The sequence below is a fragment of the Mytilus trossulus genome, chromosome 2 (assembly GCF_036588685.1).
Source record: "Mytilus trossulus isolate FHL-02 chromosome 2, PNRI_Mtr1.1.1.hap1, whole genome shotgun sequence".
Lineage (NCBI taxonomy): Eukaryota > Metazoa > Mollusca > Bivalvia > Mytilida > Mytilidae > Mytilus > Mytilus trossulus.
The window spans coordinates 23,527,028-23,545,591 of NC_086374.1; the positions used below are offsets into that span (position 1 = coordinate 23,527,028).

The following is an 18,564-nucleotide window of genomic DNA, read 5'->3' on the forward strand; positions in this document are numbered from 1 at the left end:
GTGCGTTTACTTTTGTAATTATAAACAAAATGAAACCTGTCAAAAATATACACATTTTCATATCGGACATAGAGCAAAATCAGCAGACAAAAAGCAAAACGGACAAAAAGCAACGGACAAAAAGCACAATTATCGGACAAAAAGCAAAATTATCGGACAAAAAGCAAAACGGACAAAAAGCAACGTTAAAAGAGCAAAAGTGTCGGACAAAAAGCTAAATTATCGGACAAAAAGCAAAAGCGGACAAAAACCAAAATTATAAAACAAAAAGCAAAATCGGACAAAAAGTAAATTGCAAACAAAAAGCACCGTATCATACCTTCTTTCCATTTAATGTCTCTATTTTCTATTTATACAACAAAGATATTTTGAGCTATAATCGTAATCAATCAACAAATGTAAGATATAGTTTTGATGAGCTCAATATGTGTGTTTAAAATAAAACTCATGTTAAATTGCGACAAATTGTTTAGGCAGATCCTGGGGAGGGACCTGGGGGCTCGGTCCCGCCCTATGGTGGGAAAAATTTGGTTGATTATTTAGGGAATCACTGAAGCATGACTGGAGCGCCCCCTTTAGGTCAGTCAGCGGGCCCTCCCTTAGGAAAAGTTCGGGATCCGCCAATGAATAGTTTTGACTGTACAAAATATAAAACCTAATACCGTCTTTTATTAGTTCAATGTAATACTTTGAACATTCAAAATGAAGATATTTTCTTTTTTTTTAAATATAAAATAAAAATTGGACACAAAATGTTTGAATAAATGTGGGAAATGTCTAATGCAAAAGAAAGGATATTCGATGTATCAACTCAGGGAACCATATCCTTACACCCACTAGAAAAAAAGGTAGGGTAAATTACAGAGCTATGCATGCTGTTCTTGACCTTCCAGGAATAATGAGGCTATTGAATTGGAGCATGGATCGAATCTCATATCTCACTGCAAGTTCAATCCGGTCTCGAACATAGCTGTGAGGTAATACTATTCTTGAGTGAGTTATCCCGATTATCATGCAATTTGATTGGTAACCTAAACAGGAGATTTGAGCGACAACTCATATCCCCTGGGAAGGAAAACAAAGCTAAACGGTAATAAGGGTTGAAATCAGGACACTCAAGTATAATATAATTGTTATTCGTGCTTCCCGTGGTTACATATTCCCTGTCAGTGATCTATATCTTTTTTGCGTAGCAGTTCAGGTGAGGTAAAACACTGACAGGAAATATGAGCCCATATCCCCTGTGAAGTTCACGAGTAGAAGTTCATGATATACCCGACACTATTACCTGTGATTTTATATATACTTAATAACGTCAATATTTTTATAACTTACTCGGAGCTGACGTCGATGGCACTGTTGTTGTTGCAACCTTGGAGGTTGTTTCTGCAACTGTAACAGCCTGAGTTGTTGCTGTTAACGTAGTTGTTGCAACATTGGAAGTTGTTTCTGCTACTGTAGCAGCCTGGGTTGTTGCTGTTTCTGTAGTTGTTGCAGCCTTGGAAGTTGTTTCTGTTACTGTAGCAGCCTGAGTTGTTACCGTTTCTGTAGTTGTTGCCGCTTCTGTTGAAGTTGTTTCAGTCTGTGATGTTGCTGTTTCTGTAGTTGTTGCCGCTTCTGTTGAAGTTGTTTCAGTCTGTGTTGTTGCTGTTTCTGTAGTTGTTGCCGCTTCTGTTGAAGTTGCTACAGTATGTGTTGATGTTGTTTCTGTGTCATGAGTAGTGGTTTCAACAGTCATAGTAGATGACATGGTATCAGACATGGTGGCAGATACTAAAATTGATTGAACTAAACTCGATTGTGCAGCTAAAGATGTAGCTGTCGATTCAACAGTTGACGACTCTAACATGGGTGTTGATATAGCAGACGAACTTATAGCTTGTGATGTGTCTACCACGAAAGAGGCGGATAGGGTAGATGAAATATAATTAATGGACGATGACATTATTCCAGAATCTACCGATAAAGTTGATTGCAACATTGTACTTGCCGACGAGATCATTTGGTCGACAGATGAAAATGATCCTGCTTCACTAGACACAGCTTCAACAGACGATGATGCAAAAGCACTGACATATTCTGATGAAGGAATTTCTGCAATACTTGAAGCTATAGATGTAAATATCGATGCTATCGACGATTGATCATCTACCATTGAAGACATTGCACTTGTAGATGGTGACATAATTACAACTGTAGATGAAGTATCAACTGCCACAGTAGATGATATAATATCCACAGATGAAGAGTGGACAATGGCAGATGATGATGACATTACATAAGTCGATGACGATTGGTCCATACTCATAGAGGAGGTTGCAATTTCATCTGCAGATGAAAATTCGCCCATAACGGAAGATGATGATGTCATAACATCAATGGATGCAGATTCAGAAACTGCAATATAAGATGATGATGATATTCCATAAGTCGATGACGATTGGTCCATAATCATAGAGGAGGTTGTAATTATATCTGCTGATGAAAGTTCGCCCACAATGGAAGCTGATGATGTCATAACATCCACTGATGTAGATCCAGAAACTGCAGTAGAAGATGATAATGACATTCCATACGTCGATGACGATTGGTCCATAATTATAGAGGATGTTGTAATTACATCAACAGATGAAAATTCGCCCATACCGGAAGATGATGATGTCATAACATCCACTGATGTAGATCCAGAAACTGCAATAGAAGATGACGATGACATTCCATACGTCGATGACGATTGGCCCATAATCATAGAGGAGGTTGTAATTACATCTGCAGATGAAAATTCGCCCATAACGGAAGCTGAGGATGTCATTACATCAATGGATATAGATTCAGATACTGCTATAGAAGATGATGATGACATAATATAAGTCGATGACGATGACGATTGGTCCATATACATAGAGGAGGTTGGCATTACACCTGAAGATCCAGATACTGCGATAGAGGATGATGTTACGGTGGATGCTGGTGTCATTAGATTTGAAGATAAAGGTTCGACGATAAGAGACGAAGGTGACATTTCATCAGTTGAAATAACCTCGTCAATAGCAGAAGATGATGGTGACATCATTAAATTGGACGAAGAATCGATAACAACACTAAACGTTGATAACATTACATCAGAAGATGAAGAATCTTCTATAATGGTAGGCGGAGCTGACTGTATATTAGAAGATTGAAACATGGTCGCATCTGTAGACAATGATGACAGTACATCAATACTTGATGACTCGCCCATAAAGCTCGCCGACAGTGACATTTCACCTGTAGATGACGATTCTATCATTGTCATAGACGAAGGTGACATGGCATTATAGGATGAAGATCCTGTATCAGCAGTGAACGATTGTGACATAATATCAGAGGATGAAGACTCGGTCATCATGAAAGATGACTGGAACATTATATCACTGGATGAATACTCGTCGCCAACGGTAGATACATATGACATTTCACCAGCACTTGAAGGATCGCCCATACTGGTAGATGGTTGTAACGTTACGCCAGTTGATGAAGACCCGGTAATAATCATAGATGATGTCGACATAGCATAAGTGGATAAAGACCCCATCTCAACCATAGACGATTGTAACATTCCATCACTAGATGAAGAGGCATCCATAACGGTTGACGATGCAGCAATGACATCTGAAGATGACGATTCGTCAACAGCGATAGAAGATTCAGCTGAAAATTGAGACGATAGTTCTGTCACAGCAGTAGATTGCAGTGTTGTTCCATCAGTTGACGAAGACTGGTCAATATATACTGTCGATGACGACATAATTTCAGAATCTAACGACACGTCTACAGTGGCAGACGAGGTTGAAACATCTGCTGGTAATGAAGATGCTACCGAAATTGAAGATGATGGAGCATCGGTCATAGACGATGTTGACATTGCATCAGTAGATAAAGTCCCAGCCATAGACGAGGCACTCATCAAGTCTGTGGGTGATGCTGTTACGGCCGTAGACAATTGTGTTATTTCATCGCTTGACAAAGAGACGTCTACCAAAGCAGATGATGACTCCAGTGCACTAGATAAATGATCTGCAACTGAAGATGACATTATTTCACCACTTTGTGCAGCGGTGTATATCGATGTCATTTCACTGTTGGATGTTTCAATAGACGGCGACATTGATATGTCTTGAAAAGAAGATTCGCTTGTTATTGTAGATATTATAGCGGTAGATGCAAATTCACTTACAGTGGTAATTAATTCTGGTGTTGGATGAGAGGACAAAGATTCGTTCTCCATCGCAGTTGAGGATGACATACCAACTACAATTGTTGAGGATTCGTCGACGGCAGATACCGAAGGTGCAATAGCACCTGTAGCAGAAAACATTAATGAATCTGCTATATGGGTAGATTCATACGTGTTATAAGTAGATGGAATCGTTCCGGTAGATTCAGATATTTCTAAAGTCGATGAAGCAACGATTGTAGTCAATGAAGTTGCAGATGCATATTGTACACCAACTATACTTGTTGCTATTAAATGAAGACAAATATACTGGATCCTTCCCGTGAAAAACATTTTTATCATCTATAACAAAAAAAATATGTATGAATTAAAACATAAGAGTTGTAGAGATATAATGTCTAACATATACATTTGACTTTCGAAAGTTTATGGAATGTTTCTGTCTTTGAGAACACAAGTGAGACAATCAAGTGCATACACGCACTTCATTCAGTTCCTATTGATTTCCATTGGTATGAAGTTGCAATGGATATAGTCCGTTCATCATAGTATTAACAACAACACGAACTTAACTAATTTCGACAGTTAAAGGCATGGAAGTATTATATTGTCAATATAATACTTCCATGGTAAAGGTAAATAATTCATACTTCATAACATTCTCAATACGACATGCCTATTGTGATTATTGAAGTACAATATTAAATTGTGTAAAAAGTAAAAACACAAAAATACTGAACTCCGAGGAAAATTCAAAAAGGAAAATCAAAAATCAAAAGGCAAAATCAAAAGTCCAATAGTTATCAAAGGTACCAGGATTATAACACATCAAACGAATGGATAACAACTGTCATATTCCTGACTTGGTACAGGCATTTTCTAATGTAGAAAATGGTGGATTGAACCTGGGTTTATAGCTAGCTAAACCTCTCACTATTATGACAGTAAAGAATTTTGCATTTTATTGATGAGTAAAATTTTGGGAAACTTGCTCAGATGTTTGGTTGATTAAAATAAAAACTTTCTGACACTTTATTAAAAAATATGAAAACAGCGGTTACAATTTTAGTGCGTCCAACATGCTATTTTTTTTTTATTAACTTGACTTCAGCAGGAACGATCAACCCCAAATTTAAAAGCCAAAGATGTATAAGTACCTGAAACAGCTAAAGGTTGAGTATCTAGCCGATATAACGATAACGTTTGGTTTAGTCACCTGGTTGTGAGAACAACTAAATACAAAGGCCGATGAGTTTTGGGAGTAAAAATAGCATAAAATTGACATATGAAGTAAATATTGACTCATTATACTCTATTGATCATACTATACAGTGAATGGTTAGTTAGAGGCAAGATTTCTTAAACCGATGGTAAAATCGGATAAATCGATTCCGAAGACACAATTCAGGACAAAAACTGAGGGAAATGCATGAATTACAAATGAACCGAAACATGGTGCGTTTACATGGTATATGTCTCCTGCCAAACATGTATCACCCGGCATACGAATTTCAACTCAGTCAAAATAGGGAAAAATCTATGAATTTTGTAGGCATCAAGAATTGTTCACTGTCAGTATATATCTTACATAATTTCCAAATTACCATAAAACTATACGATTGATGTTTGAAACTATAGCTTTACATTATCACAAACATTGTATTACTATTTTCTGATTTAATGTAACGCCTGAACTTACGTTTTATATTGATAAAAAAAAAAGCATGTGTCCAAGAATGTACTGGAAATTGTGTTGTACCTTCATTCCCCAACAATATAAGTGTTAGGTAACATTTGTTCAGCTATTTGTCTTTTTTTCTTAAATTGGATAAGTAAGATAGAAAAATGAGTTGCTCATACTTTTTAGATGTATAACGTTATTGTCAACATGTACAATAATATCAAATCACGTATTCACTTTGGATCAAATTTTCTGAATCTTTCCCCTGTTCCATTGGTGTTAGGCAGGGAGAGAATCTCTCTCCTTTGCTTTTTTCTATTTATCTTAACGATCTGGAATTGTTTTTACACATTAATAATATAGAAGGTTTGTGCACTATCTCTGACTATCTCGGATGAGTTAGAAATAGAGTTAAATGTTTATTTCAAATTGTTTGTCATTTTATATGCTGACGATACTGTCTTAATGGCAGAATCTCAGATAGGTTTACAAAGACAACTGGACTCCTTATATGAATATTGTGAGTTATGGAAACTAAGAGTAAATGTGGAAAAAGTAAGATTGTAATTTTTTCACAAGGTAGACTACCGCAGAATATTGTTTTAAGTATGTTAATATGATACTAGATATTGCGAGTGAATTTACTTATCTTGGTGTATTACTGTCTAGGTCAGGAAATTTTTCAAGAGCAAAAAAAAAAGCAATGTGAAAAAGCAACACATGCAATGTACGATATTATTCGAAAAGGTAGAGTACATAATCTGTCAATTGAATGCCAACTTGATCTATTTGATAAAATTGTTAAACCAACACTTCTGTCTGGGTGTGAAGTCTGGGGTTTCGGAAATAATTCAATAATTGAGAGGGTTCATATCAAATTTTGTAAAATATTACTTGGAGTAAAAAAGTCTACTCCTGATTTTATGATTTATGGTGAATTGGAAAGATATCCATTAGATATTTCAATTAAGTTGATAAGTTATTGGTTCAAGTTGGTAACCGGAAAACCTGACAAATTGCCTTTTATTTTGTATAACTTAGCAACTGCCAAATATGGTACATATATATTATGGTTAAAACAAGTCAAGTCAATTTTAGACACATGTGGCTTGTCATATGTATGGGACAATATCTCTTTGGTAGATAAAACATGGCCACATGTAACCATCAAACAGAATTTAATAGATCAATTCAAACAAAAATGGCTAGCAAGCCTACATGAATCACCAAAAGCATTAAATTTTCGTTTATTTAAAGATACTTTGGAGTTTGAGAAGTATTTAAATATTTTGGATGACAGGCAAATATCCTTATTTCTAAAATTTCGTACTTTGAACATGAAATTTCCAATAGAAACTGGAAGATGGCAAAACATAGAAAGAGAAAACAGAAAATGTGTATTGTGTAATTCAGATGCCATTGGTGATAAATATCATTACATTTTTAATTGTTCAGCTTTTGATAACTAAGTCTTAAGAAAACAATCTATAGCATTTTACTATAGAAATAGACCAAACACATGGAAGTTTTATGACTTAATGAATTCAAAAAAATGTACAGAACTGAACGGACTATGTAAACTTATTAAGGAGATCAATAACAAATTGAACTTTTCTGGGTGAACAATTGTGAATGCCTCTATCTACTTTTGTACATTGTTTATTTATGTAATTTTGAAATATGTATTATTATCTCTATACTTTGTAATTTGGTTTGTGAGAATAAAAATATATATATATATATATATACGAGTCTAAATTGAAAACTACGTTCAAACCTATATATATATAAAGTAACCAGTTTTCCTAAATTCCATTGATAATTAAAAGTTTTTCTTAGTTTTATTTCACCAAATCCATTTAAAGTCTTACATATAAACAAGATGGTCACAGAAAATGTAGAACTCGGGGTACAGGAAATGATCATATTGAAAGAGATCAATAAACTTTCAAGTTCAAGAAGAATGACAAGAAAAGTTTAACTCAGCAAAGAACTTCTTTAAGGACTTTCAAATAAGGAGAAATTGAAACTGATTAAAAAACAATAATGAGAAATTATAGAATACGTAATTTCTCGATCCACGCAATGCTAATTTACCATGGGACACAGCTCAAAATTGGAAATATTGAAGTTCATTTTCAAACAATTTATGTTTTAATAAAAATTATCACCAGAGCAAAACGTGGTAAACTGTATAGATTTATTTCACTGCGTCTAATCTGATAAAATAATCAAGAATCTTATTTTCTGTATCATTTTTCGTTGAATAGTTAAAACCTCTTTATTGCTTTCTATTGTTAAAAGAGAAAAATTTCTGTATCAAGTTTCGCCTTGATTTAAATAAACCTTGGCGTCCTGTTTCAAAGAATTTAAGTGATCAGGTATGCCACGGTTTATTGCTGTAGTTTTAAAATTAATCATGTGGCAAACCTAATATAATACATAATATCGAAATTAGGGAAGGGGTACTATTTAACAAAAACTGTGTATACACCCCACCATTAAACACTAGTACGAGGCCCAACAACTCAACACTTCATTACATTTTACGATCAATTTACACGATGGAATTTTGTAAAAATATTTAAAGTCGCTGATCTTTGGTGATCTCTATTTTGTGAACTGTTTGTACTCTAAAATAAGTATTGATGAGGGTTAATTCAAAGAAGCAAAAAAACAGGTCATGCTAATGATTGATAGTTCCCAGTATCCATTTTTTTTTGTTCTCCTGTATTGTCACTTTAAAACACATATTTGTCCAAGCCTATTTCATCAAATACTTTAAAATATAACAATTATACAAAATATTAACTCGGTACAAATATAAGTCATGTAAAGGTCAAGGAACAGCAAATGGGCTATGTCTCAGGTTTAGCTACTGAAATGTTCATACAACCTTGGCTTGTTGAACTACAAATGAAAGTTGAAAAAATAATGCATATATCTCATTTATACTGATTAAAATCTTTTAAAATGAGTGAACATTTGTAAAGAAAACATAAAATTGGCGAAACACCTTCTCAAATTAGCCTTAAAACCATGAAATCTCTGATATTTTTTTCAAAACTATACATAACTTTCAGTTTTTAATGATGCAAAATCGAGTCAGAGTTGTATGCAAAATGTTACTTAAATCTGTGACTTATAGTCCATTTACTACAACTTGATCTTATAAAAAGGAGTTTCTCATTTCTAACTATCAACGAAAATATGATTTTTTATTTGATATATACAAAACTGCAGATCAAACCTTTTAAAAATTAAGGTGCAAAAACAGTTGTCTTATACATTTTTTGAATCTGATAAGATGTGTTTTATGGTTTTCATATAATGAGTAGACAATAGTTCTGATATTCCAAAATACTACAGAAAAAAGTAGAACACCAAAACCGGTGAAGCAATACCATTTAGTCTTAACAAATTAATTATCGAGTAACACATCTTTATTGGACTAGATATTAATCTTTATTGACATAAAATCTTCAGGTTGATGTGTTAGTATATTCTGTCCTTGCCACCTTAAAACCGGTTCACAATGGAGACATGCCATTCAAAATAGCTGACGGACATTGTCTGATTTAATGATAAATATCAAAATTCGCATTTTAAATGTGTTGGACACGTAGGCGTTAGGAATATGATACCACTATGATTGTTTGTAAATTACAATAGACTATTGAAATGACTTAGGTCGGAATAATTATGTTACTAGGCCTATAATACAATACACATATATAGGTTTGGCTGTACATGAGGAATTTACATGGCATTTCTCGGATACCACACCATAAAGTTCAATTGATCATGTAAACGTTTTGTATTAATTCTTACCTAATATCTTTTGTATTTACAGAGAAATTGTTCATTGACTCCAATGTGTAAATCGCTCTGAGTACTGTACACTTACACTGGGTCTTGAATACCACAGACTGTTGGTTAAAAAAATAGTATATTCATAGTTTACAATGATCTACAATAATCCCTTAATGAATATCATTATAAGATATTACTAATTCGATTGAATTTTAAAACAATACTTTTGTAATACTAGTAGTAATGAAGTAAATCATTATTTGCAGTATCTTGTCTATTATGGTTGATTTATTAGTGATCATTAAGTTACACATGTTTTGAATCTAAATGACCAAAAAGAATTTTGAATTTCTTAATTCATTTGATTCGTTCTATATTTTGTGAAAAGAACTGGAGAAAAGATTTAAATCGGGAAATGCTTTATCATTGAAATGTGTGTTGTCTTCAAATATATTAGTGTTTGTGTTTTGATTTTTTGAGTTCGTCTTAGAATATGCGATAAAAAAATGAAAGCAACGAGTTAAATAATTGTATGTGTTCGAAGAGTACATTCCATCGGGATCGTTTAAAGCCGAATATATGAAAGCCGAGAATGGCAAGTAATGAAAAAGAGCTATATGTCAAAAAAAGTATACCTTAAATTAGCCAAATCCATCTAAAGTCAACTTTGCCGGAGATGACTTTCTTTGACGAGCAGGGTTTGCAATTTAACAAATTATGGCCAAATAATTGCATGTTAAAAGTTAACTTTATGGGTTCTCTTCATTGTTGAAGGCCATACGGTTGGATAGTATTGCCTTACATGGACTTACATTTGAACTTTGGTGGATAGTTGTCTCGTTGCCAATTATGTACCACATCTCCTTATTTCATAGTATTAGTATAACTTAAAGATAATCTAGCCCAGTATACAGAAAGATCCAGTCCAGTATACAGTATAAAAAAGTCCAGTATACAGTATAAAACAGTCCAGTATACAGTATAAAACAGTCCAGTATACATAATAAACAAGTTCAGTATACAGTATAAAACAGTCCAGTATACAGTATAAAACAGTCCAGTATACAGTACAAAACAGTCAAATATACAGTACAAAACAGTCAAATATACAGTACAAAACAGTCCAGTATACAGTATAAAACAGTTCAGCATACAGTACAAAACAGTCAAATATACAGTACAAAACAGTCAAATATACAGTACAAAACAGTCCAGTATACAGTATAAAACAGTTCAGCATACAGTACAAAACAGTCAAATATACAGTACAAAACAGTCAAATATACAGTACAAAACAGTCCAGTATACAGTATAAAACAGTTCAGCATACAGTACAAAACAGTCAAATATACAGTACAAAACAGTCAAATATACAGTACAAAACAGTCCAGAATACAGTATAAAACAGTCCAATATACAGTACAAAACAGTCCTGTATACAGTATAAAACAGTCCAGTATACAGTATAAAACAGTCCAGTATATAGTATTAACAGTCCAGTACAAAGTATAAAACAGTCTAATATACAGTATAAAACAGTCCAGTATACAGTACAAAACAGTCCAGTATACAGTATAAAACAGTCCAGTATACAGTATAAAACAGTCCAGTATATAGTATTAACAGTCCAGTACAAAGTATAAAACAGTCTAATATACAGTATAAAACAGTCCAGTATACATTTAAAAAACAGTCCAGCAAACACTATTAACAGTCCAGTATACATTATAAAACAGTCCAGTATACAGTACAAAACAGTCCAGTATACATTATAAAACAGCCCAGTATATAGTATAACACAGTCAAGTAAACAGTACAAAACAGTCAAGTAAACAGTATAAAACAGTCCAGTATACAGTATAAAACAGTCCAATATACAGTCTTATATAAAATATTTTTCTCATTTGCAATCATATTAGATATTCTTATTTTATCATTATACTGATCGCAATCATATGAGTGTTACTTCGTAATAAAACAGGAACATTAAAGTTTTCAAATAGAGCTGTATGTATCTAAACCAAAAAGTCAGCGGTAACGTCTGCTATGTTAATCAAAATGTGTTCGATTCTTATACAAAAGGTTTCGGCAATTAGTTCTTTACATCTACTTTACTTTTAACCGGGATTAATGTTGTTTTAAATAAGGCTCTATATATTAACTGCTCATATCGTTCTTAATGAAATATTATCATCGTAATGCAATATGCGTTTGTGTGAATGTGCTAACTAAGCATAAGTTCTGGAATAAGCATTATTGGCTAGACGTCATATTCTCGACAGATATGGTTCTACTTATCAGATTAGCATAAAATTACTTTTTTTTTATACTTTTTTTCCCTTAGTAGGCTATTTTGTATCAAACTTACTGCAGACTTTAATTGATTTATTTTTGTAATTGTGTCTCGAAACATTACCTTATCTTATGCAGATTAAATGTCAAATTAGCATTGGTCAAAACGATTCCTTTTAGACAATTAGAATAAATTAAAAAAAACTACTCACTGAAATTTATGAATCTTTCAACAACAACGAAACATTGTTTAAAAATATGATCCGAAATATTTAAATGTTTAAACACAGGGATAAAGTAATGAACACTTATGTGGTATAAGAATATAAAAATATTCCTGCCTTTTATACCCAGCTTTATTTAGTCATTGTTTAAGATTTAATGCCTCAGTGAATATCCATTATATCGTGAATTTCAACACACAGTCACTGGATACGGGTGGGACCTAATACAATATTTAATTTACAGGTAATCTTTCAATTGTTGTTTACTCAGAAAGCTACCATAGAATGAACCGTTCGAAAAAATAATTCAGAAATTAAAAAAAAAAAATTCTATAAATAATCCAGTGTAGAAAATGGGCGATTTATCGTGTCTGTAATGATTTGAGTGTCAATTCTCAAATACTGAATACAACCGTCTACTTTTTCTGTCACGATCTCAATCACTACATCGAATTTGAGATCATTTCCTTAGCACAAATTTTAATTTATGTATCGAAATTTTAATTGGTTAAACCGAATTAAAGCTGACAAGAATTTATCGAATGACAACATTCAAAGATTATACTTCAGTGTTTAATTGATAACCTTTAAAAAGGCATTTAATTAGCTGCCAAAAGTATGACCTAATGTTTTCAAACATCCAAATTTGATATATGCGGAAACGTTATCGGTACCAGACAAAATTTTCACACAAAACAGTGCACAATGTGTAGAATAGTTAGAAAGTATCAACATTCAATGTGCTATCCTGACTGGACACCATCAAATTAAACACCATCAAATTAAGTACCGGTATAACCATCGAAAACTGCCGATTGGTATAGGGTCCCGTTATAGTTATACATATGTACAGATACTAGGTTGACGTCGATATTCTTCTTTTTGTTTGTTGTTGTTGTTTTATTTTATTGGTTGTAATTGTAAATATACGAATCAATCAGCGAAGTTGGTCTTCATGCTGATGCCTTCCCAAGTTTAATTTTTTAGTTGACATTCGTTTCAACCATTGCACATTGTGAACACATGATCAATCTATCACAAATAAACGTTATATCAAAGTTTGCTTGAGATAGTGTGTTGACTTGCAGGGCCAATAATGCACCAGCTTTGTTTTTTACCTTATTTTGCTAAAATTGAACCTATCTGACTGACAACATTCAATGAGTCGACATTACGCTTTGAAAATTTATTTGGGAGAAGAAAAAAAATATTCCAAATTTTATCTTAATCGTATCTCATGTACCTTAAGAATAATATGAAAATAAGCAGATGTTGTATGATTGCCATTGAAACAGCTATCCATCAGAGTTCAAATGAGTGGGGATAGGACCTATATCGGGACTCCGGGATCGGGTGTTTTTAAGCTGGAGATTTCGGGATTGACCCTTTCGGGATCCGGAATTCTTTCTTCGAATTTTGGGATGTCGGGTTTCCGTGTTTTAAAGCCCTGGATTTCGGGATCAGGACCCTACCTACCCCCTCTTCAAATATAGCGAATGTAAGCAATTTTAGCCAACATAGAAAAAATACATACCATATGGTCGGCTATAAATGCCACGACATGAAAAATGTGAAACCATTCAAACGGGAACTTTAACAGCCTAGTTGATAACAGAATAATTTACGAAAAACACATATGCCAGATATAAACCGACGACAACCACTGACTTGGAACATGCTCATTAATGATGTGACATAGTTATACATATGTTGAGCACTCAACCCTCCTCAGCATATTAGAAACCCGGTTATGTATTCTTCTTACTTGTCACAGTGGTTTTTATTGCTAATGTGGATTGTTCTATTTTCTTTTTTTAACGTATTCATTTATAATGATTAGGATCAAAAGTATTGCAACTTATAAATCCTGTTCCACTTTGCGGGTGCGAGTGCTGCCATGTGGCGGAATTAGCCTGCTACAAGGGTGTCATCATAATTCTACATTATTATAAAAGATTTTTGAAGCAATACATTCCCGAATTGTCTCAATATAAATATTGTCAAAATAAATCTTGTTGCCATTTATATCCATAACTTTAAACATCTGATGGAACGAGTAGAAAATTGTGTTTTGTTCGTATTTGTGTACGAGTTCTCTTTTTCTTCTTAATATTCTTTATTATGTTGCTTTTTATTGAATTGTTGAATTTTTTAACAATCTACCTCAAACCATTATATTACATGTTATACAAGATAGTGCTGTCGTCAAATATCTTCAACAATGTTTAACATTCTTCAGATGTATAGTCACCTAATAAAAAAATACATAAAAAAACACATATATATATATGTGAAAGATATTTTATTTTAGTTAGTGTAGTTGGAACAACCTAATAACTTACATAACCTTTTGTATAAAAGAATTTGGGCAAAAAGTGTCATGACTCAAAATATAAAACTACATTCATCAGGGAGGAAGACTTTACTTTCATTATGAAAAACACTTATACTATTGTATTGTGTATGTCATTGACACTGTTCAAAAGATAAAAGTATATCAAGGTTGCAGTTCAAACCCACAACCCAATGAAAGTCAATATGCTGGGCCATAAGAAAAGACGAACAGACAAACAGCAGTTCATAAAACCCCACAGAACACTACAAATTCCACTAAAACGGAGGTGAACTGGGATGCCCAGAAAGGATGGCTGAATGCCAGGACTGCTTTTTGTGCTTTATTGAACTAGAATAAGCTAGACCAATTCCGGTTGTGCTGTGCATTAGTTCCGATGAAACAGAAACATAAAGTGCCAAGGCTAACATTTTGTAACAAAACTGGTCATCAAGTTTATGGTGTATCGATTAAAATCTCGAAGGGGCGTTTTTCGTTAGGCGAGTTACTAGGTTACCAGCTATCTTATCCTTACATTTTTTTCATTCAAGTGCAGTGTAGAGAGCCCAAAAATCATAACAGTCTCCAAAAGAACAACAAAAAAGCACATGAAAAGTAAAATCATAAAAATACTGAACTTACAGGAAAATTTTGTTGGAAAGTCCATAATCACATAGCAAAATCAAATAACAAAACACATAAAAAACGAATGAACAAGAACTGTCATATTCCTGATTTGGTACACACAGTGTGGGAACGGAACTGTACGGTTTTCTAATAATTTTGTCATTCGGGAGACTGTCAAGCGGTGTTCCGACATTCGAAAAATAACAAGTTGCTTGATGGAAACTTTGACGAACTCTTATGTTCCTATATAACTTTTCTGCTTCACGTTTTGATAGCTAAAACATTCTTTATGTAAATATGAACCAATAAAATAATAAGAAAGATATATGCATCAAAACGTTTTCCTAAGAATGGTGGAGCTCCGTGTAAAACGATCAAAATTGTCACACATCAGCGATCAAAAATGTCAAATAAACATCGAAAAATCAATGTTTGCTACCTGGATTTTCACATGTACCTTTTCTGATATATAGTCTTACCTGTCTGAAAGTTTCAAAGCCAGTGTCCCAGTAGAAATCCAAATATATTCATTTTCTCCATGTCGGATATTTTTATTGACTGTACAATCGCTCGCAAGTTGGCTGTAATATCACTCGGAGCCTTCCTATACACTCACTCGGAGCTTTCCTGTAGAATTGCTTGGCCAAATTTATCAAATACATTGCATATGCATTGTATTGGTTGTTTCTTGCTGTCCTATATGTTCATCTATGGTATTTGAAGTGAAAATAAGCACAAAACCAGTCATTTTTATAATTAACATTCTATCAAGGAACCCTTTTAGGTGTCTATATCAGAGACAAAAACAAAACGTGTACACTACACATAAAAAAGAAGATGTGGTATGATTGCCAAAGAGACAACTTTCCACAAGAGACCAAAATGACACAGAAATTACCAACTATAGGTCACCGTACGGTCGTCAACAATGAATAAAGCCCATACCGCATAGTCATCTTTAAAATGTCCCGAAATAACAATATAAAACGACTTCGGAAAACTAACGGCTTATTTATGTACAAAAAATGAACGAAAAACAAATATGTAACACATAAACAAACAACCACTGAATAAGTATACAAGACAAAAAGAAAAGGACAGTACAAAATATGTTAAGAATCTAATCTTAAATAAAAATGAAAATAATCCTCGTACAAAATAAATATTTATATATACCGAAAAGATTCTCTTGAAAGTTAATTGGCAATTTTTGAATTTTACTTAATATATTATTTACCAGCAATTTTAGAAAAATAATAAATACATATTTGAACCGCAATACAACAAAGAATTTTTCAGCAGGGTCGGGATATTGTAACTTGATATGTACCTATTTGTTTGAAAAATTGCGAGGGTATCGACACATACACCACAGTTCCATATCGACCCTCTGATTGGTTTACCAGAAGATTGAAAATGATCATGTGGTGTATGTTAGATACTTCACACTTTTAGCAAGAAACTATATTGTAACACATCCTGTGATATCATTTGAGAACTTTGACACATGTCATTTACCAAATAAAAAAGTGATTGGCTATATGTGTAAATACACCATAGGATGAACTCAATTTCAAAGCAAAGCTTTTTCGTGAAATTTCGCCTCTCTTATGGTGTATCTACACATACCCAACACTTTTTAATTTGGTATAACAAGGAATTCGAATGTGGAATTGTGTTAGCTAACCACTGACCCAAGAAAAGACACGTATATGTCAATAAACATGATATTAAAATAGAAGATGTGGTAAAATTACAAATGAGATGTCTGTTTATTACAAGCTATACATGTAGCTACTGGTACAAAAAGCTCCAGTAAAATTAAATTTTATCAAGGATGGGAGAGGACTTGTTATCTGAAAGACAGAGAAAACACAAAATTCTTCAACATTTTTTTTTATATCAATGTCACGATTCAGGAACTTTTTAATATTCCCAACTATAGCATCCGACAAACGAACGAAACAGTTATTTTTATTTAGGGAAAACAACATTTTATCAAACCACGTTTATATTTTCAACATAAAAATAAGGAGATGTGATATGATTGTCTAAGTTAAAAAATAAATGGATTTAAGCAATTATAGTCGGCTATAAAAGGTCCCGAAAAGAAAAATAAGAATCAATACCTTCCGAATTTAACTGACGGCCTAATTCATAATAAAACAATTTACGAAAAACATATATGACAGACACGAACCAACGACAACCACTGAACTACAAGCTCTTGACTTAAAACAGGTACATAAAGAATTTGGCAAGGGTAAAAATGTTTGTGTGCGCTCATTTCTCCCCAAAACTATCACAGCACAAGACCAAACTATAAAAATCAGATGAATAATCGGATCATCATACTATCATTGACGATATCAGACCAGGTGCGGATCCCGCCTTTCTACAAAGGGGGATCCAAACCACGGAACACAATAAAAATCGAAAAAAATAGGCTTCAACCACCAAAAACTCTCTCTCCCCGCATACCAGATCTGCTAATGCAGGCTGCAGCCATTAAAATAAAACGTTCAAAAATCATTAACACTTTTGAGTGTGTTATTTAGGTTAAAACAAAAATCGATAACAATACCAAAAATCGTAACAGAAAAAGGAGAGAAAAATCATACCAGACATATATTGTATTGGATTGCAGTAGTTTTAATAAATATTTAGATGACAATAGTATCATGGAAAACATAAACTGATCATGAATGTGGCAGAAGAAGTTTACCATTATCTACTTAAGAGTTATAAATTAGTCATATGCCACTAGAAACTATTACAGAAAAATGCATTGACTAGCTTGCTTGCTAGCTGGACCGTAAAGTCACACGAAGGTTAAGTAGGTTACCCTCCTTTCGGAGTAGTCTAGTTGGCCAAACGATGAAAAGAAAAGCTCCAAGTGATTTACAGGAAGGCTCCGAGTGTTGGATTAAACCTGGCGCTAACCCTCTCACTTTGATGACAGTTTTATCAAATTCCGTCATATTTACAATGATGTGTGAACTAAACAGACATAATAAATAAAATAGTCATAATATGGGTACAGCACTCATCATCGTGTAACAATTTTAAAAGGAACAATTTAACAGATCACAAAAACATCTATCTACACATTCATTGATTCGTCAGAAAATTTTATACGTCACATATATTTGATATTTGTCGTTCAATATATATACAAACAATTTTAAAGTTTCACATGGGCAATGTTAGCATACAGGGTTAAAAAATCAAAAGTATGTAAGAATTTACTTCAGAAATAGACTGAGATTTAAAATAGTTCCAATTAATTCAATTCTATAATTTAATCCTTTATGTTTTAGATTTTTCTAATCCTCTTTTTATTGATTTTGTTACCTTTTTTTCATATTTAATTTTTCAA

The 18,564-nt window shown here is 33.2% G+C and overlaps 1 protein-coding gene across 2 annotated transcripts in view; it reads right to left on the bottom strand.

Annotated features, from left to right (window-relative positions):
- Positions 1-12,320, bottom strand: part of LOC134706780 (serine-rich adhesin for platelets-like) — a 35,377-nt gene extending 23,057 nt beyond the window's left edge. For both annotated transcript variants that reach the window (XM_063566051.1, XM_063566050.1), the window contains exons 1-3: positions 12,215-12,320; positions 9,729-9,826; positions 1,336-4,558 (exon numbers count right to left, since the gene is read on the bottom strand). In XM_063566051.1, coding sequence (XP_063422121.1) covers positions 1,336-4,558 — 3,223 coding nt within the window. In that variant the 5' untranslated portion in view covers positions 9,729-9,826; positions 12,215-12,320. The remainder of the gene's footprint in view (positions 1-1,335; positions 4,559-9,728; positions 9,827-12,214) is intronic.
- Positions 12,321-18,564: the final 6,244 nt, after the last annotated feature.